Genomic DNA, 26578 nt, shown 5'->3' on the forward strand with positions numbered 1-26578 from the left:
TTTATTCTGCTGGTGATAGGTGTTTGATCATTTCCAGCCTTTGTTTATTAAGAATAGTGCTGCTCTGAGCATTATAATACTTATCTTTCAGTGATTACAAATAAACCTATCTGGTGAGTATATATATAAGAGTCTAGCTGTAGTTCAGCTTATATGTGTGTGTTTAGCTTAATAGATACTGCAAAGCAGCTTTTCAAAGTATTTAGGTTCATTTTTAACTCTTTATGTTCAGCACACATATATCCAGTGATATTCTTGGGAAAACAAAAAGCAAATCACTGTTTTCTTCACTGCAGGTTTTCAAAATCATGCATGATGATTATATAGTAGAGGAAAGGATCCTTGTAAATGAATAGAATGCCCTGTCTTATAAATTACAATAAAAATTTATGTCAGGGGATTAAATACTTGGCCATTACATTTAGCAGACTTACTCCAACGGAAAAGAACCACCAAATTTATATGGAAAGGAAGTTCAGGCAATCTCTCACATAAAACGTTCAGAGGGAGGCTTTCCCAGCACCAGTCAGCAACAGTTAGTAAAAGACAGTGGAGAAATTCTGGCATCAAAAACCGATCTTAGGAGCTGATCTCTGAGAGACTGTCTCCAACACTACCAATCTTATATAAACCTCTTAATTTATCTGAACCTTTATCTTCTCATCTTAATTTATCTGAACCTTTATCTTCTCATCTACAACAGAAGAGTCTTAATCTGTAAGAATAGCATGACATGCTTTGTGTCATATATGTCAAGTATAATTATATCAAGTAGACAGAGTTTATGTTTTACATTAAAGAGCTATAAACACATTGTTAGAATAACATTGAAACATTGTTTTCCAACTGGGCCCTAGTAATTGCAGAGGATACATTTCCCCCATCTTGTTTTAGCTCTGCTTTTTGTTATCTCTATCTACATTTTTAGCATTAGGAGTACTATGGAGTACTTCAGAAAAATTCACTAAATTATTAACACGGTCATTAGTTTACTAGCTAGTGTACAGTTTACCTTTTTTTTTTTAAAGATTTATTTATTTATGCATACAGAACTGGGGTGCAGGACAGAAGTGCAGGAGCAGTGAGAGGATTCACCAGAGACAGAGTGGGGAACAGAACAAGCAGTTTGACGAAGTACATTGCTGAGGGGAACAGTGGGCGGGTCAGGAGAGGTCTGACCTCTCTCCTCCGGGGCAGGTGGGGATCGAACTCATGAGGAAGTGTCCTCAGCCTCCTCATGCTGTGCTTTAACCCACTGCGCCACCAGGGAGGGCCCTTATACAGTTTACTTTATTAGTTGTGTTACCCGTTTTTCAGTGTTTTTGCCTCTCATCAAACACTTATTAAAGATATGAATGCGGCCCTCCCTGGTGGCGCAGCGGGTTAAAGCACAGCACTAAGAAGCTGAAACCACTTCCGCATGAGTTCGATCCCCGCCTGCCCCGGAGGTGACCACATGGCGCGGCAGACCTCTCCTGACCCGCCCGCTGCTCCCCTCAGCAGTGCACTTCGTCAATCTGCCTGTTCTGCTCCCCTCTCTGTCTCTGGTGAAGTCTTTCGCCACCCCTGAGTCTCTGGCCTGTACCCCAGTTCTGTATGCACAAATAAATAAATCTTTAAAAAAAAAAAAGATATGAATGCATGTTTCTGCTCAAGTAGTTTTCATAAACTATTCAAAATTAACTTTCTGATAAACTTTTTGGTACTTTTGTTTTTTTGGCATTGTTACACAAAGCAGTTCTCTTGCCATAACAGAATATTTTAAACTGCTGACTGAACACAAGTCATTTTCTTCACCCTAGGGCATTTATCAGAGCTAAGTATGACAAGGAAAATATTACCAATGTATATTAACTTAATAATCTCCTTTTTCATTTCATCCTGTTTCCTTTTCTCTTTTTTCTTTTTCATGTCCTCGTGCAGTGCGTTTGGCGTAGTTATGCAGCTGATGAGAAATCTGTTTCCATTGCAACCTGGAAACCCCACTTGAAGGCCTTGCATACCTGCAGCCCTACCAAGTAGGTATCAGTACGACACTGTACCTAATCTTCCAGATTTGAAAAACAAACCATACACACACACACACACACACACACACGTCACACATGTTGATTTGGGGCTTGTCTTCTCTGATGCTCTTTGAGAAATTTAAAACTGTTCAGTCGCAACAGAGGCAACTTGTCCAAAACTAAATGGATTCAATGTCATTCCTCAGCATTTGTAGACCGAGTTTAAAGATGAAAGGAACTAAATTTTCAAGGAGATAAATTTCTACTATTTTGTTTCCAAAAACCCACCAGAATGCTAATGGTAAGCACCATGGCTCTTAACAAACAGTGATGACTTAAACTCCATTTATCAGCTGACCTCAAGTGGGAGGGCTTTGATAGCAATCATCCTTGCACATTTAAGTCCCTCAAAGTCTGGATGCCTTTACAGGATGGACCTCAAATTTTTACTTTCATATCAAACTAATATCAGTAGTCATGTAGGAGAAGAATCAGGGTGCAAATGCGATGATGGTTTACAATGAGATGATGCAACCAATCCAAATTAAAATTTGAAATTAGCTTTCAAATTAGTATTTGGTACTATTAATTCCGCTTACACTTCATTGGCCAAAGCAAATCACCTGGTCATGCCACAGCTCAGTGCAGATGGGGAAATGTAGTCCCAGCACATACATGGAAAGGAAAAGCCAGGGGCCCTCCTTGGTGGCGCAACAGGTTAAAGCACAGCAGTACTAAGCTGGCCGCAGCCACTTCAGAGGAGTTTGATTCCCACCCCGGAGGTGACCCACATGGTGCTGCAGACCTTTCCTGTCTTGCCCATTGCTCCCCTCGGCAGTGTACATCATCAATCTGCCTGTCCTGCTCCCAGCTCTGTGAATCCTCTCACCGCCTCTGCACCTCTGGTTTGCACCACAGTCCTGTATGCATAAAATAAATAAATCTTTAAAAAGGAAAAAAAAAAAGGAGAGCCAGAACATTTTTGAATGATCCTGATGTTTGCCACGGTGAACTTTAAAAAAAAATTCCTTGGTCCCAGAACCATGGACTCCAAGTCCACTAGCACAACACACATTAAATCAATCGCTATCTAATTAAAGAAATCCTCAGTGAAACAACCAAAGCAAATAAGTCCAAGGAAAGGTTTACAATGAGTCACCCACATTGATTACAACAGTCATTTCCACAGGTTGTTCAAATGTGGCTTATCTGATTAGTATTTTTGAAGTACCTGCTGTTCCCCCTCAGAGCCCAACAAAACTGTCATCCTAGGAGCTTCACAAGCTACCTAACTTGGCAAAGCCAGAGAAACCTCCAACTCATGTGGAGAAGTTGGGCACATATTCACGACTTATTCCCTGATTGCTACATATATATATGAGGAAGACTAAATAGAAAAAACCAAAAAATTTCTGAAGTGACAGAAGCAAGTGGCCTATTATCATACATGGTTATTTGACTTCCCATTTCCTGCAGTTTTTAGATTAAAAGTCATTCCAAAGCCTGGAAAAACTGTTCAATGAGTCAGATTCTCCCAGTGCATGAACTTTTTTTAATTCAAAATTTTCTCTTTGCCTCTAACATTTCCTTCTTTTAAATGGGGAGATGGTGATGGTGGGAAATTTACACAAACAGCTACATTCATCGTGTTCCCTGGAGTTATCAACCAACCCCCTCACTCTCCTTTCCCTGTACCTCATTAACCTCTGCTTGGCAGCCTCATTTACAGAATAACAGGTATTTGTCCAGAATGACACAGAAGTCACTAGCAAAGTTCAGGGGAATCTGAATGCCCTAACATTTCTTCCTTCATGGCTATCTCATTCTCCAAATTGCAGTGGCTTGTAATCTTTCTTCTTGTTGCTGTTGTTTTCCTTCTTTGTTAAACCAGTGAGAATGTGATTGTAATTGTGGAGTCGTTCCAAAAAAAAAACAAAAAACATTCAGTAAACAAAAAAATCTAACCTTTGCCTACAATTTTAATTTGTTCACAGACTCCCTAAAGACAAGTTCAGAACCTCTGTTTTAGAAAGCAAGCCAGCTTTAAGCAATTTTGCAGTTTTGTGAAGAGAATAATTTACAGTGACTTCGAAAGATATTTTTATATTTATAACTAACTGGCTTCAGGAATACAGTGATGCAGTAAGAAACATTTTTTACTTGTATCATGTATTTCCCTATAACCTTCAGAGTATCAGAACTTCTAAGAGAAGAGATTATTCATTCATTCATTTATGCATGCATTCAACAGTATTCAGTGAGCATCTATTATGTGCATGGCACTGACCCAGACACTAGGAATACAACCGTTGGAGAGAAAATCAAATAGGTTCGAGTCTCAGCCCTCAGTAAGTACATACTTAAAAGATACTGGGTAATGACAATAAATATAAAGACATAATAGATTAGAGTGTAATAAATGCTAAGGAGAAACACCAAGTAGGGAAGGGATTTAGGAAGCATTAGAGGCTGCAATTTCAAAGAGCTGATCAGGGACCAGAGCGTATTATCAACAGCATCAGTGATAATTGTCATTGGCAATCACCAGCCTTAGAGACACGAATAGGACGCTCTGACTCCACATCCTCATCCCTGAGAGCAGGGTGGGAGAGAAAAAGTGTGCAGGAGGGGGCAGCATGAGGGGCACGCCTTACTGGCTCGAACCTCCCAAGGGGTACAACCCAGCACGCCTTTCTGGTCTGATTTGTCTGTTACATACGCTTTAGAGGTCTTAGAAGTTGCCATTTAAAAGTCTTGTTTTAATAACAAAAGGATTTATAGAGGCACATGTTTTCCTTGATTTTCTTCTCAAAGGGCTTGAAGGCTATGCAAAGGGTAAAACACAGGTAAATGTGCTTATTTTGGGGAATAAAGCAGATAATGTATAAACTATGGTGAATTTTCAGACTCTGAGCATGGGTAGTGTGTGGTGTCGGAGTGGGAGATTACCTAATCTATCCCTTTAATTTATTCACAAGAAAATCAAGATCCACAAGAAACTAAGGTGTTTGAAGACACCCAGCTCATTTATAAGGACTAGGGGCTCAACATGCTGTTGTAGAAACCTGAATTGCTAAAATGGATTATGAAAAATATCATTCAATACCAGGATCAAATAGTTTTGACAGATTTTCTGTCTTTCTAATTTACTTCAAGGTCATTATACTTTGTATAATGTGAAAATCAAATCTGCCTCCACAAATGATTAAAATACAAACCACAGTCATGAATGAATCAAGATTAAGAAATCCAGTGGTCTACCTAAAGCCCAAGGATTATGGCTACTGTGTAGACAGTGCCATTCTTAGTCTTTGTTGATGTTAATTAGATCAGAACCAGTTTCTCTTACTACTAGATGATTTTGGCTAATGAAGGGTCTATAGTGTCCAGTTACCTGTAGGTAGTATTGGTTTTGCTAAATAAACGTTTCACTATGTCAGATCTGTTTTCCCCAAAGAACATATGTTAGGAAGTTGGGCACATTTATTATAAGGATTGCTTCTATGGATCTTGCTGGAAAAGGATTGTTTAGGATATTTGATTCCCTTATCTTCAACTTGGTCAATATCAAGTACCATAAATGTATTCACCAGTTATCATCATTTCTCTTCTGTCTGCACGCACCTGAAGGAAAGAACAAGGGGAAGCGTCAAGCAGGTTTGTGATTTCTCTTCTGCTACTTGTTTATAAATCTGATGCCTAACAGATGTTTTAAATGTGTCTCGTGTGAGTAAAATCGATCAACAAATTCAAGATGATTAAAAGTGACCTTTCACAGGATGCCTGCAAAGGTTGCTGTTTTATTGATTCCCCCCACCCCATGGAAGCAAAGTTTCTCTAACTCACTCACTGCTTTTTATAATCTTCAAGGCATGGAACATTCTGGGGGGAGGGAGGGTGCTCGGGAGAGTGAATAATAATTATGGCCTTTGGTTATTCTTGCTACCATTTGTCCTACAGAAGTCTCACCCAAACATTAAAATCCCTGGAAGAAGTACTTCTACTTCTCTTCATTAGGGTCCTTAGAGTGAGAAATTTTGTCTCTTTTTTCTTTGTCAACATAAGAAACACTGTACAGAAGGGTACAAGCTCTCTGTGAAGCACCAGTTCACTGAGCACAAGGTTTACTTTCAAAACAAGAGTCCCCTCCATCCTATAAATTCCTTTAAGAAGAATATAATCCCCCCCTAAATGTTACCAAATAATTTATAGTCATTCTTTCATGCCTCAGATGGAAATGCTTTATCTGATTAAATAGCAGAGAGTTAGACCTACAGGGGATAGGAACTGAAAGAAAACACTTAATCTGTGTCAGTGAGTGTCAGAAAGGGTCAGGAGTAAAACCCTGCCCAGATCCTGCCCCTGAGTGAAGGTCAGTTTGGGTCCCAGGATCATTCCCTTAAATTTGTACTCTTGAACTGACATCAATCATATGTTTTTACATGCTGAAACTAACTTTGGAAGTTCATTTGGGGTGAGCAGGCTCCAGGTCATCCTTTGCTACTTTGGATCAACAAAGACTGAGAAAGATTCACAAATACATAAATGCATTCATTTACCATGGGATCTAAGATGGGGTAGGGCTGCATATCTGGCACTCCTCCCCAGTAGCACCACCCACAGGAAGTGACTCTAAAGCTTTTCTATTTGAGAATTAGAGAGAGAATTAGAGCAAAGAGCATTGGATATTCCTGGAGAGGAAGAGTTTCTGTAGACTGAAGAGTTGTTCTCTTTAGAGATCGTTCTGCCCAAAGAGAAGTTCTAGTTACTAGAACATTCTTTGCATAGAAACTGGAAGAGTCAATCTAATTGATATTGACCCTCTAGCCCTCCTTTGTCTAGAATTCGTGCAAACCCCACCATCCTTCTCTTGTTACTCTACATGAGGCCCTCCGTGGTGGCCAGCCAGTTAAAGCACAGCACTAAAAAGCTAAAGCCACTTCAGCATGAGTTCGATCCCCACCCTGGAGGTGACCCACATGGCACGGCAGACCTCTCCTGACCTGCCCGCTGCTCCCCTCAGCAGTGTACTTCGTCACTGGCCTGTTCTGCACCCCACTCTGTTTCTGGTGAAGCCTCTCACCACCCCTGCACCTCTGGCCTGTACCCCAGTCTGAATGCATGAATAAATAAATTTTTTTTTTTTAAAAAAGTACATGAAAAAAATCATGGCTGTTATAAGCTCTGTTAGTTCCTTTGGTGATATTTAAAAGCTTTCCTTGTCTCAAAAGATATTTACAAATTATCTCAATGAGTGAGTTGTCTCCAATGAAGAGACCATCCTTGTCACAAACTCTATAGCTACATGAGAATAAAATCACCTGCTATGGTTTCATCCTCCAAAACAGGAAGAGGGAGAAGGACATGTAATGGGAGGTTTGTAAATTACAGGGCAGTGAGAAAGTAAAGACAGAAGTATGACTATTACTCCTCCATCCAGAAATGAACCTCCCTGGTCAGCTATTAAGATTCAAAAAAGACTACCCACAAATGTTCTAAATTTCATGATACTCATATACATATATGCAAAACATTAAAATTCCTTCTGTCTGTTTTCTCTCTGGTTCACGAAGATAACTCATTTGAATATATACGGAAGCACTAAGCTACATTATTAAAGAATCACACAGTGATTTCTTTCTTCTCTCCAGCCAAATGTCCACGTTGAGACATATCGTGCACTGCTAAATGGTATTCTTGACTTCATGAATTAAATCTTCATACTCCACCCTTTCAGGTCTTGTAACCCTCAACATACATCACATCACCCTGTGTAAAACTATGACAGAAAATGTCCTCAATAAGTAACTCCTGGATAGAGTAATAAAGTGCTCGTGACCTCAAGTAGTTTGTATAAAGAAATTCACAAATCAAAAAAGAAAAAAAAGGGAAAGATGAAACAGATGAAACATATAGGATAGAAAATTTAAAATATGCTACAATGTAAGGGAAATAAGCAGAAATTCCACCTTTAATATTAGCCTGATTTTTACCTTACTGTGTCCAAAGTCATTGGAATTTATTAATATTGCATAATGAATGAAAGAAGACTATTGTGGTAACAATAGAAGCATCTGAGGAAATAACAAATTTGTCCTTACACCAGCAAAATTTGCACAAAGGAAATGCTTTTAAATAACAGTTCTGCCTTGGAAAAGAGCAGCTTTAGGTCCAGAGTATTGTTGATTAATATTTGACCCAATTTCAAATGGACTAATTAACACATTCCATGTGAGAGTCCTTTACTGTGTAGGACTGTTAGGTTATTGATGGTGATCAGGTAAGCGGAATAGATAAAGTTGAGCCAAAATACCTGTTATCTCCTAGGTATTTTAAAGTCTGGACTCCCCTAAACCCTTCTTAATGATTTTTCATTGTGTTAAGAACTGAAAGTAATCCAGTTTAGATGAGTTTGATACAGTAGTGATTCCCTCTTAAGGAGAGAGCCACCACTGTAAACCAGGCCAGACCAAGAGGGACGTTCCTCTCTGCAGAATGAGTCTGATGTCACCTTCATATGTACCTTTACTTAACTAGCTTCCCTAGTCTGGAATACGCATATAAAAAGAGAAGCATGTGTCTTTCTACTATGAGATTGGGGTTATGTTTAAACAAATTTCAACTATGATGTCTTAGGCCACAAAGGGAGACATCCAGTTCCAAGACGTTTTGTATTGTCTATGACAAATCTAAAGCTTTTTTTAAAAAAGACAAGCTTCAGTTTCAGGAAGAGCTCAACTGAACAAAGTGAGAATATTTCTTTGACTCTGTTTGGTGCAGGGTCAGATACAAATTACTGTTGGTCTCAGCTAAGCTTGCAATGTTCTTCCTCTACTTAGGCCACAAATACAACTTCATTAGCATTATTTAGTTATTTGTTTTCTTCTGTCTGCCCATTAAAACAATGTGAGTTTCATTTGTGGTTGTAAGTGTGTTTATTGATTTTATTCTAAAATCATCCCATTAGCAATTTTCCAACTCATTTCTTAAACTAGACAGTTTTTCTATATTTTGGTGTAAGTTGTCACTTTCAGAATTACCTATATACTCCCCTCCTACACTATGCCAGTATTCTCACCTTGAGTTCTTATATCCATCTTCCTTCCTCCTTGACAAGGTCAGTTAGCTACCAAGTCACTTGTGACTTAACTCATCACACTGGTAGAGGAGGCTTTTATTTCTTCCTACCTGATACATTTTTACTGATACAAGAAGAAATCAAACCATCAGAGGTTTGGGGGTTATCAGTAAATCTCACTGTCACTCTGACTCAATGCCTGCTTCACAGTTAAGCTGCCAGAATCGAAATTTATAAGGAATTAATAGAAACCTGTCATATTTCTTACTAAAGTTATTTGAATAGGTATTTGTGAGGCTGTTATAAAGATGCATGTCTTAAAGCATATTTCAAATTACTTTATTAATTACAGTCTTGTGCTATGACCCGATGAGGGCTTTCTCTGAACTGTCCCAATGTGGTTGACTTTATTGGGTTCTGAGAGAGCACTCTAGAACACTGACAGGAAAGACTGTGTGTTCTCAGATTTCTTCTGCATTTATTTCCTGTTACTTGCATTTACTTTCTTCTCTGTGCAATGAGTGATCTGCATGTGTTGTTAAACTAAATTCAGTGAGACCAGACACTTTTTTTCAGCAATGTGTGTCTTTATTGGCAAAATGTTAAAATGTTTCAAAAACAATCTTTTCAAAATAGTTGCTCCTTCTGTTCACATTTATTGATGGGGGGAAGGATTTGGTCTTTTAAAAACACATCATAAGACTTAAAATAAGAAATATTTTTTTAAAAAAAACTGGCAACCTAGAAGCTGTCTTCTGTCTTTTTGAAAAGCATTCTGACAATTGGTTACCTATATTTACTGTAATTGCAGACTTTCATACAAATCAAGAATTTGCTTTTTAATTGCAATACAACGAATGTTAATTGATTAAATGAATATTTTAAAGTTATGAAATACTTTATCCCACAACCATCTATATTATATTACTATTTATTAAAAAGGTTGCTATAGTTTAAAATAGTTTTCTTATTTTCATAATAAATCAGACGCTGACACAGACTACCATTATAATCCTATGTCAAATCTAATTATTTCAACTTCCCCATTACGAGCACTGGGTATATTTTGAGCAGCACGATTAAAATAGTGCTTAGTGCTCAAAACAGTCTGTACTTATATATGAAAACAATAGTCGAATGGCTTTGTTTCGCAAAAAAAGAAAAATCCCTACGCACTTTCCTGGCGGTGAAATGCTTAGTAATGTGCTGCTCTATTTCCCTCACTCCTAGTAAGGTCTGTAGTAATAAGCAGAAGCTCTTCAGAATGTACACCTCACGGAAGCAGAGGTACCCAGCATCCCGGCTATTGACATGAAATTTGAGAATGCCAACTAACCTCAGGTGCATGAGCAGGCCATACCGCTGCCCTACCTGAGCGCTACTCAGGACTCACTCTTCCTCAGGACTTCTTGAACGAGGTTTTCAACCCGCTTGTAAATTTTCCCTGTTGCCTGTTGCCTGCTTTGATACTTTCTTCCCCAGAGACAAATAAGGCAGGGTCCTGCGCAGGCCTGGCAGTCAGCCGCTTGGCGCCTCCTGGTGGTGACGCAACCGCTGAGCTGCTGCACGCACTGGATTGTTCTGGCTCCGTTGCCATGATGTGCCTGGGGCGAGAATTTGGAGAAAGCTTATCCTAGGAAAGGCTAAAACCCTAATTAAGTATAACAATAACTACCGCATCCTAAGTCCGAGAGGATTACTGTGGGGTTAGGGCGGTGTCACACGGTTCCCTGGCAGAGAACATGCAGTAGCAGGCTGCGTGCCTGGCCAACTTGTGCTGGGAAGAAATCCCTCACAGAGCTGGTTGTGGGAGGTCCCTTGAGTATGGTTCTCAGCTGGCCTTGTGGGGCTGCAGACTAAGAAAGATGCCGCAATCAGTGACCACAGCGACCTTTTGGTTACTTTCTCCAAAGAGAGACCTACTTGTTGGTCTCTTGGGATTCTTCCTAAAAACACATATATAAATCTTCCTCAAAAATAATGTTCACAGATGTCACCAAAAAGCAAGAAAATAATGAAAATGTCAATGGGCCAGTGAAGAGCCTATATTTTTAATCAATGTGTGTTTTCAATAACAACCACCTAATCAGTTAATCAGTTTAATAGTCATCTAATCAAGACACTCTGTTGATTTTTAAAAGGGAAATGCCGTAGGAAAACTAATAAAAAAGTGAGACTTTGTGAGAGGACACAAGAATAGATCTGTGCCCTGGAAAAGAAAATCAGTCTGCTTAAAAATTTCTGAATTGGAAAAAAAATCTGAATTAGGATCTTAGTCTTAACTTTTATACAATTATCTCAAAGGAGAATGAAACTATTACATTATTTTTCTAGTTTACTGTGTAATATGTTGAATTTCACTTTATAAGAGTACTTGAGAATTATTTTAAGACTAGCCATTGGCAAAAATTAATGCAGTTTAAAAGGACGGGGCTGGGTGGGGGGGAGGAATGGAACCTAGAACTCAGGTATATTAAGTGCTTTAAATTATACCAAGATTCAGGTTATTTTCACATCCCATTCATTCCTAAAGAGAACATCAAAATATGCCATGAGGTAATTTTTGTAATATTTCATAGGAGCAACTTTTTAATATTTTGTTATTGTAAATAAGCCATGGTATATATGATATTAAAGCTTATTTTAGAAATTTTTACTTTTTCAGTAATTGAAATTTTTAAAAAGAAAAACTAATTTTACATTAAATGGTTTCATGATGTTTTTAATCATTCTGCTCATTTAATTGTCATTGGAAAGAGATATGTCTTGAAAGTTTGAGAAAGGAATATTATATTAATTAAACCCAATCTTCTCTAATAATTAACATCTGTTAGTGGCAGAAAAGGTAATAGATTAGATAAAGTAGAGTGAGAACACTTGTGACGGTAACTATATTGACTTTAGCATTCATGACTCTAGAGAAAACGGCATATGAGCATATGCTCCTGAACCAGTTCTTCATAAATTTAAATGATGGCACAGATGAGCTGCCCTGCAAAGAATTGTAATTTTTACGATTACAGAAAAGTAGCTATTTTCAGCACTATCCCCTTGAAGATTTGTTTAAATAATTTCGAGGCTTTGGATGACATGGAAAACAAGCCTGAAAACAAGAAGATGCAGTTTTATCATGTTATTGTTACTGATATTTAATGCAATCTACCATTTAAACACATTTTTGCCAGGTACAGAGAAATCCTTCAGCTTACGGGATTGTTTTAAAGAAGTTTTGAACCCACCTGACCCCATCACAAAACTGCCCAGCCTGTTCTCTGCATGTGCCTTTGGCTAGTCGTGCTGGACTTAGCTATGTCTGCATTTCAGAGGGGAGCTGTCAGTTGCATGATCAATTTGTTTACTGTTACCAGGACTTTCTGATCACTGTAGTTCATTATCAGATTTGTTTTCATGTAAACACACATAAAATGTGATGCCTTTTTAGAACATCATTTGTTAAGCAACTAAGCATGAAAAAATAAATGTTACTGTTTCTTGTTAGCTACAAAACACATATCCACTAAACACATTTGCTGTTGGCATGCTGCAGTTGGGGACAGTGGACAATGCGGTAAGTGGAAAAGACAAGGCCTCTGCTTTGCCTCAGAAAATCCTTCTCATGGACCCTCATGCCCCCAAAGGCTACAGGTCGCAGCATCTCAGAGTAGCTTTCCAAGGGAAAGCCATTTACCCCTCAGTTCTCCAGGTCATGAAGCATACTGCGTCTCTCAATAACAATGTCACTTTCTGATGAATAACACTGTGGTTTATAAATGAAACAAGAAAACAAACAAATGGGTACACAAAGCTTCTTCTGGTTCATTTGATTCCCACAAAAATCCCTTGGCTCGGTTGCTGCTTTTGTCTCCATAACAGAGCTGAGAACGCCAAAACGCAAGTGGCTTTGGTTCCAACCTGCCCCACCCACCACCTCCTACATCTCAAAATTGGGAAAGTATGGAGAGGCCCTTTGGATTTTGTTGTGGTTAATGCTTCCTTTATCAACCCACAATTCAATCCTAGCTGGCATCTGAGAAGTGAATGTCTGAACAAATATAATTTACCAGTAGCTGCCACAGCAAATCAATAACCTGTTTTATAGCAGGAAATTGTGTTAGTGAGCATAATAAATATCTCATCCCATTAATCAGTCATCACATTCATTATATGTTGAAGCTGTTCTACCTTGTGTGTTTCTTGTCTCACAAGAATGAATGTAAGCATAAAAGAAATGTGGTGTTAAGTGTTGTGTTTTTAGTGTTATGTACACAGTGCTACCAACTGCTATGAGATTGCATGAATTTATGGATATCATAATCTTGCCTGGATTATAAACTGCATGCAGAATGTAGATATATCTGTAACTGTCAACCCTGTTTTCCTGTAGAAATGTTAAAGAATTACAAAACAACATGCTCCCAAATAAAAAGTAACTTTTTATAAATCTCAAAAGTTAAGGTTAAGGCTAGAATCAGTTTTAAAAATTAATACCAAACCAGATCTTGGATATTTCCAGTGTAGTTGTGTTTCATCGACTGTACTGGATCTCTGTCCTTTCTATGATGAGTCCAGGAAGGAAGGGTGTGTAGACCAGTAGAATGAGGTTGACTCCAAATGAAACAGAGAGATTAAATAAAGAAACTTTTCAATATGGGAAAAATATATCACTATGTTTTGCTTGTTGAAAATATTTTGTCTGTTGAAATATACCATATACAGTTTCATCAAATTATTTACCCAAGTTTAGTGGAAGAAATTGTTTGACATGTAATAATCATGACATGTTTTCCACAGTCAGAAGCTAAGTTTTAAGGAGCGAGTGCGAATGGCCAGCCCAAGGGGCCAGAGTATCAAGAGCAGACAAGCCTCAGTCGGCGACCGGAGATCCCCAAGCACAGACATCACAGCTGAGGGAAGCCCCACCAAAGTGCAGAAAAGCTGGAGCTTCAACGACCGAACCCGCTTCCGGCCCTCGCTGCGCCTCAAGAGCTCTCAGCCAAAACCAGTGATGGACGGTAAGGCCTGTTTGTCCACAACCGTTCTGAATGTCATAGGCTATAGTGAGCGAGAATATGAAGTAATTAATTCTCCGTGGTACCACTTGAAGATAGAAGGAAACAACCCCAGGGAAAGAGTTATTTGTTTGTTTTATTGGAAATTTATTCATTGCCTTGGGCAAATGTACAGAGCATAAGTTTACTTTTGGAAGCAACTTTGGCAGCTAAGTCTACATTTCAGAGAAATCACACCAAATGTTAATTCTCCACATTATTGTTCCATATGAGGATCGACATGACCATCCTTCTGATGTATGAGTGATGTCTGATATTCCAGGGTCAAGGCCCAAAGATGATCAGGAGCCTGCCAACATCTTGAAACAAATAAGAGCAGTAGCACCTTTCTACACAACAAAGAAGGTGCTAGTCCCCTTTTGCCTGAGGCTGCAGCCATCCACCACTAAATCAGAGACCACTGCTTATCTGCCTTAGGAAGGTTCCTGTTGAAAATTCATCTCCATGATAAGTGGAATTGAAATTCTTCTTCCAAAAGGAATTAACCTATTTTATTTATCTTATTATGTAGCAGAAGTTTACTTGCCAACACATTTTATTGAGTGCCACATAATTTTGATGTTTATAAAATATTTTCTTTTTCATTTAAGATTAGCTTGGCTTTCCTTTTAAGTGTGTCCCCTGGGATCTTATACTGGGCAAAGAACCAACATCAAATAGCATCTTCCATTAATACATAAAAATTCCAAAAGCCCCATCTGTCCTTCTGTTCTCATTCCCTAGCATAACCTGTATTTTCCCAGGCCCTGAAAGCCTAAGGGATAAAATTAACAGCCAGGGGTCATAATCACAGTGCTCTCAGGCTCTCTACAGGGAAATCTATGGAACCTCAGCTCACAGGTCCCTGCTGACCCTTTCAGAGACCATCGGGGATATGGCTCCTCTCAAGTGAGCAACATGACTCGCCTGTTCACATTTCTTCATTCTCCACAGCCCATGGCTGTCTTGCTCAATGACAGACTCCTAGTTGCTGACCCAGTGTGGCCCCTCTTAAGGGAGTTTCGAACTCCCATCTGGGCACAGGACATGCTCCTTCTACCAGGCTTTCCCTCCACCGATCATCACTAAGATTCCTCTACCACGCTCCACTCTCCTCTACCACACCTCTGTCCTGGCTCACTGGTGGCATGGATTCTCAATGGTCACAGGTTTCCACATTTTTCTCCCTAAGAATTTAGCTGAAAACCCATCAACGGCTGAGTCAAGAGTTCCCAGTTGCAGGATTTTTATGTTACACTGAAACTTTGTATTTTTAACTTTTTATTGAGGGCTATATAATTGATATATAACATTATATTAGTTCCAGGTGTACAGCATAATGACTTAATGTTTGAATACATCACAAAATGATTCCCACAAGAAGTCTAATTACTATCCATCACCTTACAACAATTCAGTTTTAGGACTTTATCTCTATGCAGCTCTCAAGTATATGCCACAATATTATTGACTATAGTCACCATGCTTGTGGAGGGGAAGGAATGGGTGAAGAGGGTCAGGAAATACAAGCTTCCAGTTAAATATGTCATGTGAATGTAATGTACCTAGTGGCGACTCAAAGTAGATCTTTTTTTTTGTATCAGTGGATATATCTTTTCTAGAGGACAATTTGGCACTATATATCTAAAGTCTTTGTATGTGCCAAAGTTGGAACACAATCCACCTACCAATTCTATTTCTGGGATATAATTAACATAACAAAGTAATATCAAACATTAGTGATAATGCTACAAATTAAAAATTATTGGCATAGAAAGAGGACCACAAAAAATTCTGCTTTACTTTTGTGTGTGCACATATGTGTACATTTGTGTATTTGTGTATAATTCATCTATAAGAAAAGATCTAGAAAGATTTATAGTAGATGATTCAAAATCGTGAGAGTCATAGCTCTATTCATCTGTATTTCATAATATATCCAAATGAACATATAAAGTTTTTGTAATAAGAAAGCAAAAGAAGTTTTTATATTATTAAAAAATTAGGCCTTCCTTTCACAACCTAACCTCTCCCCTCCATCTGTACAAGAGCCCTCAGCCTAACTGGTGGTCACCAAACCCTTCCCCTTAAGGCTGATTACCCTCCAAATGGCGGAGGAGCACCTGGTCTCAGTGCTGGGCTGAGCCTTCATGAGTGTAAGCATCAGCTCTCTAATGATGTTTAACAGCTTATACAAATGGAGCTCGTTAGTCTCTACCACCGCCAAAAGAACCACAGACTGGATGACTTAAAGAACACAACATTTGGGGCCTCTCTGATGGTGCAATGGGTTAGAGCACAGCACAAAGCCATCCACAGCCACTGCAGCATGAGTTCAATTCCCAGTCAGGGAGCTGCCCCACATGGCGTGGCAGACATTTCCTGAGCCACCCGCTGCTCCCCTCAGCAGTGTATCTCAGTAGATCTGCCTGTTCTGTTCCCCACTCTGTCCCTGGTAAACCCTTTCACTCCCCACACCTATGGCCTGTACCCCAGTCCTTGTATGCATAAATAAAAAATCTTTTAACACACACACACACACACACACACATCCCCTCACAGTTCTAAAACCTAGAAGCCCAAGATCTCTAGCTTGTAAATGGCCACATTATTCCAGTGTCTGCTCATCATCTTCTCCCTTTGAGTATCTGTGTCCAGATAGCCTCTGCTTCTAAGGATATCAGTCACTGGATTAGAGTCCACCCTAATGATTTCATTTGCACTGCCTCCTTAAAATCCCTACCTCCAAATATAATCACATTTTGAGTTACTAGAGTTAGAACTTCAACATATGAATTTCAGAAGGACAATTCAGTCCATAAGAGAGGTCCTAATCACCCTCATCACAGCATCCCTGGGCGTGGGGTGGAGAGGCTGAGGAGAGGAAAGGAGGTGAGCTTATCTTTAGCCCTAGCCCTGAATTCACACTTTCTAGGAACCCAGGCACCACCAGCAATGGTGGGGTTCATAAAAGTGTTCAACTCTATGTTGTGAGCCTTTGCAGTTGGCTGAGCACATCTAGATATGAAATTCATAGTATCTGGATTCTGAATTCTGAAAATGAATTCCACTTGGATGTTTGACCAGAGGGAAATCATTTTTCATAGACTCCTAGTGTCAGCACCATCCATCATGGTGTTTTCAAGTACTGCTGAGTTGTCTCAGAGGGCAGACAGATAGAAAGAAGAGTCCTAGTCTTCACAAGATCACAACTTGGAAAGGTCTCCTGCCATCTGTCTTCTATGTCATTCATACAAGTACAGTTCTGTTTGGCTAGAAAGGAATTGCTTTTGTCTGGTTGATGCCTGTCTCAATCAGACAGGAGGTCTGATTACTGTTGAAGTAACTATTTGCTTCCCACCTGCAAGAGATCATGACTTCTGACTTATTTTATCCCATTTGTCCAGAACCTTTACCCCTGATTTAACTCAACATTTCTTCTTGTGGAAAAGGAGTTTCCTTCTTTATAGGAAAAAAGCTCTCAAATTCAGATTTCAATTATACATTTGTATTTATAGTGCCTCTCCAGGTGTTAAGTATTTCTAAAATCCATTTACTACCTTAGAAAATAATGTATAATATGGGAGCCAATTCTCAATTATTCCAGACCTAGTTGCTCATTTATTTTGGGGACCCTTTTCTTCTATTTCTCTCTTTAGGCATTTCATTGCCCATTAGCATGCTCAGGAAGAGTGGATGAATAGCAGAGAGAATAATAGAAATTCAGATTTGCCTTAAAGTTAAAAGCTAAGTTACACTTAAAATATAATGGGCCTGTAACTGAAGGATACTATAGAGGGAAAACGAAAGTACCCACTCTGGACCAGACAGCAATGGAGGAAGCAGCACTGAAAGGTGGTGCTGGATGATCAGATACAGCTCTTGGTGAGTCTGTGGCCCCCACCGACCACAGCAGCTCTTTGAGAACCAGGCTCAAGCCCTTGCAGCTCCTTCCGGTTGGTGGGAGCAGCAGACGGGGTAACGCCACCCCGTCACTTGCTGAGAAGGTTTTTGGCTTTTTTCTTTGAAGGTCGACCGCTGGATGCTCCTTCTTCAGAGGCCATGTACCAAGTTGGAGGAGTCTGAAAGACTCAACATGGTTCCTGCCCTGCTTTATAGTTCCTTCAGGGGCCAGCATCCTAGTTGATGCCTACTTGATTGGACCATTTACCCTGGCTAGCGCTAGAGGGAAAGGCTACCCACAAATTTTGGCACTGGGAAAACCACCACGTTTTTTTGAGTGGCTTTCAATGGTCAGGCATCAGTGTGAAAATGCCAGTTTCCCCTGCAGTTCACACCAAGGGACCCGGTTTCATTCAGTCTGTGGAGACCATGAGACAATGAGCATAGACTGTCCTAATTCTTTAAACTTCAGAAGAAAGACAAAGTGGGTAAAAGAAAAGCTAGAGAAAAAATTTAAAACTTGTATTTAGATAATATAATCCCTCCACACATACAATCAGCCATGCATTCCCCATCACCACCACCAAGGGAAGCAGGGTGCCTTCCTCACCACCTCCTCACCAGCCCCGCGATGCCTCACTCTGCAAGCTGTTTGCCTTAGGGACTCCTCCTTCCCTTGCAGGCCAGTGATGACTAACTGGGTCTCAACTAAAAATAGCAGAAGAGTGGAGATATGCACAGCATGAGATCCCAGACTCTCAGCAACTCTTGAAGATAAGAATCTCCTCTTAACCTCTATCTTCTACATCTCAGGCTCACCAGTCTCCTAAGACTCTGCTCAAGACTATTCATTTAAGATGGCCAAGAAAGCTGACGAAAAGGAAACATTTTATGCAGTAGTTTTGACAACTATCATGAACTAATGTAACAGTGTCTTGTATCAACAATGGGTAGTTCCATCCAAACTGCATAAATCAAACTCTATTGTTATTTTATATTTGACTAACTTATGCACGGGCCTTTCATCTTATCTAATCCTCCTTTACACTTTTCCCAACGACATCTTCTTCCCTCATGTTTTTCTCAGTCTCCCCAGTTGACATTTTTGGTGTTCCTACAAAATGCCAAGCACTGCATTACATTTAACATTTTTCCTAATTTTCCATATTGATGACCAACTTCTGTTAGATTTTGATTCTAATTTTCCACAATAGATGATGTTTCCTGGCACTTTTTGAAATGGTCTGATAATGACTCTTCATTGTATTGACAGAAAATTCTTGTTAAAGCGTCTTCTCTTAGGGCTCCTACTCACCCTGTTTGTTCACTCCCTGACAGGGTGTTCTCACAGAGGGGCTGGTCTACTTCTATGAGCTCTATCCATGACAAAACCTGACAGTTTTCTTTCATGATAAGAACAAAAGTTCTTAAGAATGACTAGATCTAAACTCTAGAAATTCATACTCTTTACCTCATAAATTATACCCAATTTAACTGTTAGCATAATTTCATGCAAAAGGCTACAGAGGGCATCAGAAGAAATCTGAAATATCTTGGTAGTTCTTGCAAAAGAAATTGGTGAAAACCATTACCTAAAGGGGTTTTCTGGTTCTGGTCCATAGGTCTCTTTTTGTTACACAGTTTCCCCACTCATTTATCAGTCATTTCTTTACTCAGGGACACCCACCCATGTCTCTCCTGTGTGACCGATTCCTAATCGCCCAAGATTTGCTTCTGTATGCCAAAATTCTTCACTTTGGTGGGTAGATAGGCGAAGTGACCTCTCAGCATCTGATAACAGACTCTAGTAACTATTTATTGTATTTTCACTAAGGATTACTTTTTCCAATACTTTTTGTGAAATGCCTGTCCCTAGTTTTTAATTACTAGAAAAATAGGTTTCTATTTTGATTAAACTGGAGTTTCCCCCCCCCCCCGGACTTTCTATCCTAATCTGTTCAGCTTTTTCTATTCTTTTCTTTATAGAATAGGATTTCTGTCCAAATTTCTCTAGGTTCTACCCCAATGTTGTCACCCTACAGTGATAAAGAAAATTATTTTTTGTTCCTGTTAGTGAGAAAAAATAGCTCCCTACTTAAGAGCTTTGAATGGGTGCCACTTCTTCCCTTTCAGCAGAAACTAAGTTGCCAGCTGACCTCCTTAAACCAAATCTTTTCATCTTCTATGTATCTAGGTTTTATTGAGAAAATGCAAGGCTGTAAACTGGAACTTTGAATTTTGTTTCACTGGCACAGTCGGGGGGGGGGGGAAGAAAGCAAGATGGTGCTTAAAATTAACTAGAACACAGTATTATGTATTGTTGCATAACAATTTGCCCCAGTTTTAGCAATTTAAAACAACAGCATTTATAATCTCAGTATCTGTGGACAGAAATCTAGTAGCAGCTTGGCTAGGCCCATCTGGCTCAGTCTCTCTTAAGGCTTACAGTCATGCTCTGGCTGGACAGCAGGTCATCTCAAGACTCACCTGGAGGAGGATCTTTTTCCAACTCACAAGAGCATTTGCTAGCAAATCTTATTTTCTTGCCCCATCAGTCATTCCATAGGTTGCCTGAATATCCTTGTGACATATCACTGGCAGAGAGCTCATACTACAAGAGGGAGGGATTATCCAAAACTGAAGCTTCACTCAGAAGTGATAGAGCCTCACTGCCTCCCTTGGCCAGTGCAATAAAGACACAGCTTAGATGGTATGGAAAGAGATTATTCAAAGGGGTAAATGCTGGGAGGTGGGTACCACTGGGAACCATATTTGAGATTGGCTCTCACAAATGCTTTCAAACTAGCTATACCTTTCAAGTCACAGACCTCCACCCTTCTCTGTTGTCTTTGCAGGAACACCAGCCACAGGTCCCCATCCCTTTCAAATATTTCCACACCTGCTTAATCTCTAGAGGAATTTAGGTTTATGACTACTAGTCTATTTCATGTCCAGTGTCCTACTGTTATATTTCAAGAATAAAATCACAGCCTGGGCCTCAGCCTTGATCGTATTACATACAGACCATTCATAGTACAGCATTTCCAAATTAAAATTAGCTAAAGACTGAACATTGAGAATGAGGATGCAGGAAGCCGGATATTCAGCAGCAAAACCAAAGTGTTCTAACCTCTAACCCAGGGCATTTTCTTTTACACTGCTGGTCCATCTTCAGTTTCTTCAAGAGGTTGAAGATATGCCCCTGGTCACTTCAAAGAGCAGAACCAGAACCATGAGTGAAATTCCAATTTTTAGCTCAATATTATGATAGTCTAGTAATAAGAACCCCCATACCATTGGAATGGATTCCCTCACTGGAAACCTTCAAACCAAATTTAGATGAATACCTGCACCCTCAAGGAAATCAAACCAGACAACCCCTAGGAAATTTTGTTCCAAATTTGAGTTCTGACACTTCCTTAATCACTACCTCTGTCCTCCCTGACAATTTCAAACTGAAAGGTGGAGGTAGGAAAAGAGACGTGGCTGAGAATGCCAGAGACATAATTTTCTGCCTGACCCTCATATCATCTCTCTGTGATATACTAAAACTGCTTGCACTGCTTCTGTTTTCTTAGTAGTCCACTTTTTTCTTCCCCTTTCCAGCTGTATCCCTTTATTTCCTGAGAGATGGCTCCATCTACCACTGTGGCAAGTAGTTGTGCACTCCACAGGATTTAGATAAGTCCTCAACTGACAGATTTCTATTCAAATCAACAAGTACCTGGGTTTGCAGCCCAGAGCTAACATTACCCTGAGCGATGAAAGGGACTAATGGGTAGACCCGAGGACTGCACTTCAAAGAAGCCTTCATTTGTCAGTAAATTTTACCCCCCCAGCCTCAATCTAGTTTACAGTTCCGATTGGCACTGGGGGGAACAAAGGCATCTCTCTTATTTCTGACTTCACATTTTCAGAAATAACCTGTAGATGACCTCTGAAATTTGAACAAAATAAGCACAAAGCTAGCCATTGCACAAATCACAGAATTGAACCCATATTTGAGAAGCACTTTTTGGCTACATGGTGATTTTTCATTCATATCTCAAATTATTTCCTTCAAAGACACATTTAGTCACCTGCTTCACAAAGAGAAACCAATATGACACAATTTTAAAATTATATTTAATCACTTTCATGGCATGCTCTACTTAGTAAAGAAAAAAAAAGGTTAGGTAAAGGCCAGGAGCCTTTCTCTGTGACGGTGACTGACACAGGAGAATAGCAAGTTACCCAGGCTTCACCTTCTGCTAGCTACAGTATGAAGCTCACTTACATTGTCCTGATTTCTTTTATTTTCAAATCTAAATTTTCCCAGCTGTTCTCTTGCCACCTTTCTCCTCTTTTGCTACATATAATGCATAACAACAGTTCCTGGACTCCTGAAATATAGAAACCTCTAAAGTATATTGCCTGGGGAAAATTAATCTCTGTACCTCCAGTGACAAAGATTCATTTACATATGAAACCCTCAATTCCCACACAGAGAGAATTTGCATCATTCTTTCATCTAATACAGTAGCAACTGGCATACCACTTCATGCTGTTAAAGTCGGTGACTAATCTTTCTCAAAGTTGTTTTGAACCTGTAGTCCCATGATTTTGTGTTTTAGATAAAAAGTGCCATGATCTCATGTCTTTCATTTATATCAGTTATCCACTTTTATTTTTGCTGCAAAACTCTCCCTTTCAGATCCTTTTACCCACAGTTCTGTTGAGTGGTTCTTCTGGTCTTGACTGGTTTGTGGTTGGGCTGCTGGGTTGCCTAGGAGCTGACTGGCCTGAGGAGGCCTCCTCAGGGCCAATTAACCTTGGTTCAGTGTGCTCTCTCAGCCTTCCAACAGGTCGATGGGAGTTTTCTTGGTGGTGGTGTATTCCCAAGAGCAGTAAGAATAGAACCTGTGGGGGAGGGGGGGCCAGAGGGCAAGGATGATAAAGAAGGTCAAATTTCCAGTTACAAAATTAATAATTTTTGGAGATATTATTAATGTACAGCTTGGTGACTATACTTAATAATACCACATTGCATATTTTAAAATTCTTGAAATGGTAGATTTTTTTAAAGATTTTTTTTATTATTTTTTATTTATTTAGTAGAAGACCTTGGGTGTAGGCCAGAGGTGTGAGAGGTAAGAAGATTCACCCAAAACAGAGTGGGAGCAGAGCAGGCAGATTTACTGAAATACTGCTGCTAAGGGAAACAGCAGGCAAGACAGAAGAGGCTCCCAAGCCAGGGATCGAACTCAGCAGTGACAGAGCTGAGACTTAACCCCTAGGCCACCAGGAAGGCCAAAATGGTAGATCTTAAAAGTTCTCATCTCAAGATGACAGATGTTAACTAGAGTTATTGTGATAATTATTTTATAATATGTACACATAGCAAGTAGTGTTGTATACCTGAATTTAACATATGTCAATTATACCTCAATTTAAAAAAAATTTGTGCACTGAATCTCAAAGATTGACTCTGTTGCACTCAACAATTTATTCATGTTTCTTCAGTGCTATATGCTCTATCAACAGTGACATCTTGGGCCTAGGCTATGCCCAAAAGTACACCAATATATTTCAATGCATATTAACTGACCCTCCCCACCCCCACATCCCCACAGAAGGGAGTAGAATCTGCAAATTCTATTGATACTTAGGTTCAAATTCCCACAATTCAACATCCACTACATCCTGTTGGTCAAAGCATATCACAAGGACAGCCTAAATGCAAGGGGTAAAGACAGGGTTACCTTACAAGCTAAGGAGCTGCAAGTATTAGAATGTACCATCCCAGTCTTTTTTTTCTTTGCAATATCCTATTGCTTCTGTGGACCAGTGTGTTAGTATTAAAGTTAGTGTCTGATTCATTTTGTATTCTCCCTACAGTTTCCTTGACTTCCAGACCTTACGAAAGAGAAGGAAAGTAGTGTTGTTGACACATAGAATATACCAGGCATTCACTTGGCATTTTCTATTGGGTCATTTGATACACACCCAGGCACTTTTCATTCCAGAATGGAGATCCAGGATATGTCGATAACTTTCCCATGTAACTGAGTCTTCATGCCAATATTGGGGGTCTGAAATTGCACTTAGATAAAATTCAAAAGCTCTGTATGTTCTACCATGCTGTTTACGTGTTTTCTTTCACATAAGTCACATCATTTAATAGCTGGGGGATGGATGGATAGATGGATGGAAGGTGGGAATTTGGTATAAATTAGCTCTAAGTTTAGTATTAGCTAAATGATTTATCATCTTTTTCAATTAATATGGTAAATCTGAGTCATGTTCCTTTGTCATTTTATGCACAATTATTCTCCCCTGATGTCTACAAGTGTCAGTTAAAGTAATGCACCATTATTTTTTGAGAGCAACATTTAAACTTTGCCATCCCTTACTAAGCTAGTTCAAATGGCATCCAGGTTAGCTCGTTGGCATTTCCAGGCAGTCTCACTGGAAAGTTGAAAGTTGAAAAATGAAATTGCCTGTGTATTTCACATTCCCCTGCAGAATTGATTAATAAGTAAGGAGATTTGTAACTCTTTAGTTTATTAGACCATTGTAAATGCTGACTTTTTTGAGGTCAGATATCTGAATATGGTTCAAAGGAGACAGATTTTTATCTTTTTGGAGAGAAGATTAATTAAGTTCTTCTAAGTCACTTTAGCATTGCTACAGAATGTGTGCCTTAATCTAGAGTGGGAAAAGCAATCCATCAATCTCTTCTAACTTGACCTAGTTCAATTATTGGACTGTTGGGGGATCCTGTCTGACATGATGTTGTAGGTGCCAACTCATGACTCTGAATGTGGTTGACCTTTATTATGCTGTAATCACTTAGCCTTTCTAGGATAGCCTGAATTTTTGTTTTAACAAAAGCTACACTATGAATTTACCATGCTTTTATTACAAACACTTAAATAATTTACTAGTGCAACTAAAAAGGTTGATTTGTGTGTATATGAGTAAAGAAAAATGTTTTCACAAAGCTGGGAGTGTTATGTTTTTGTTTTCAGTTTACAGTAGTTATAATACTTTGAGTATGTGAGTTCCAAAAGCAATTTTTATGAAAATTGCATTAATCCAATACAATGGTTAGAAACACAGCTTTAGAATAAAATAGAACTTGACAGAACTTGCTTCAAATCCTAGTTCTTCCACTAAGTTGTATGAAAAAGAAGCAAGTGACTTCACCTCATTACTCTTAAGTTCATTTGTGTGTTCACACTCCTCTCTCTCCCCCTATCTCTTTCTCTTTCTCTCTATCTAGCTAGCTAGCTGGCTCTCTCTCAGGATTAATACCTACCTAATAGGATTATGTATATAACAACTATATACAATGTGTGTGAAATCCTTGTATAATGCCCAACAGAAAAATAGATCCTCGATAAATTGAATATATTGGTATTTTGTGTCAATTCATTAATGCTAATTTCTACATTAATTTTAAAGAGTTTAATTCTGATGCTTGATTAATCACATGTTTTCATCTTTCCTTTTTCTATTCTTAGGATCACACTTCCTAAGTATGGTTAATGGAAGGTTTTATGAGAATGTAAATGGAAGTTTAAAAGTTATATATTCACACAAACTTTATTCCTTTATTCCTTAGAGTGAGTTTTAGGAGTTCTGTTGAATTATTTATATAATCAAAGGAAGAATGAAGTTATCTTTTTTATGCCTCATGCTATTACAATTTATAAAGGATCATTGACTTTATTAAAGATGACAAAAATAGGCCCTCCCTGGTGGCGCACAGCACTGCAAACTGCAGGCACATCAGTGCAAGTTCGATCCCAAGCCCTGGAGGAGATCCACATGGTGCAGCAGACCTCTCCTGACCTGCCTGCTGCTCCCCTCAGCAGTGTACTTCTCAGTAGCTCATTCTGCTCCCCACTCTGTCTCTGGTGAAGCCTCTCACTGCCCCTGCACCTCTGATTTATACCCCAGTTCTGTAAGAATAAATAAATAAATCTTTTTTTAAAAAAAAGATGACAAAAATAGTTCATTTGCTCTGGAAGAAAGGTTTTGGTTTACTCTATGACAGCACAATGTTTGGCACACATAATTCCTTAGAAACTATTATTTACTTACTGAAAGAACAGTTAATAGACAAGAATCAGTGATTCAGGAGTCATTTTATTATATGCCATTGATAAAAATTGTTTGGGATTATAAAAAGCCCCCACAGATGGCATGCACCACTGAAGCGTAGAGTGATATTATTTAAAAGGTTTATTTGTATATCATAATGCTGAAGCATTCAGTCAAGTGGGTATTTTGTGATTTTAAGAAGATAATGAAATTCCTATATTGCTTTATAGTTACAATAATTTTAAAGGACACATAAAAATATACCCCACTATTCTCATTTGAAAAAAGGATGACTATAGTAGCATATTAGAAAGAAGAAAGGAAAAACTATGTTTTTACCTTTTTACCTTATTGCAGGTATTACTCCGTTATTATAGTGTGGTCAGCAACTTTAGCAATAGAGACCATATTAATTGTTGAACACTCTAGTGTTTAATACAATCATTCAAATC

At 39.0% G+C, this 26578-nt stretch overlaps 1 protein-coding gene across 3 annotated transcripts in view; it reads left to right on the forward strand.

Annotated features, from left to right (window-relative positions):
• The window catches only part of KCNQ5 (potassium channel, voltage gated KQT-like subfamily Q, member 5), a 460478-nt gene that overhangs the window by 393344 nt on the left and 40556 nt on the right, over positions 1-26578 (forward strand). Inside the window, exons 8-12 of one of the 3 annotated variants that reach the window (XM_004673622.2) lie at positions 1924-2018; positions 5640-5666; positions 10318-10374; positions 12635-12655; positions 13879-14099. In XM_004673622.2, the coding sequence (XP_004673679.2) occupies positions 1924-2018; positions 5640-5666; positions 10318-10374; positions 12635-12655; positions 13879-14099 (421 nt within the window). The remainder of the gene's footprint in view (positions 1-1923; positions 2019-5639; positions 5667-10317; positions 10375-12634; positions 12656-13878; positions 14100-26578) is intronic. The other 2 variants (XM_012722138.1, XM_004673623.2) reach the window with 2 other exon arrangements.

Source organism: Condylura cristata, unplaced genomic scaffold (assembly GCF_000260355.1).
Source record: "Condylura cristata isolate star-nosed mole 26May11 unplaced genomic scaffold, ConCri1.0 scaffold00001, whole genome shotgun sequence".
In the NCBI taxonomy this organism is placed as follows: domain Eukaryota; kingdom Metazoa; phylum Chordata; class Mammalia; order Eulipotyphla; family Talpidae; genus Condylura; species Condylura cristata.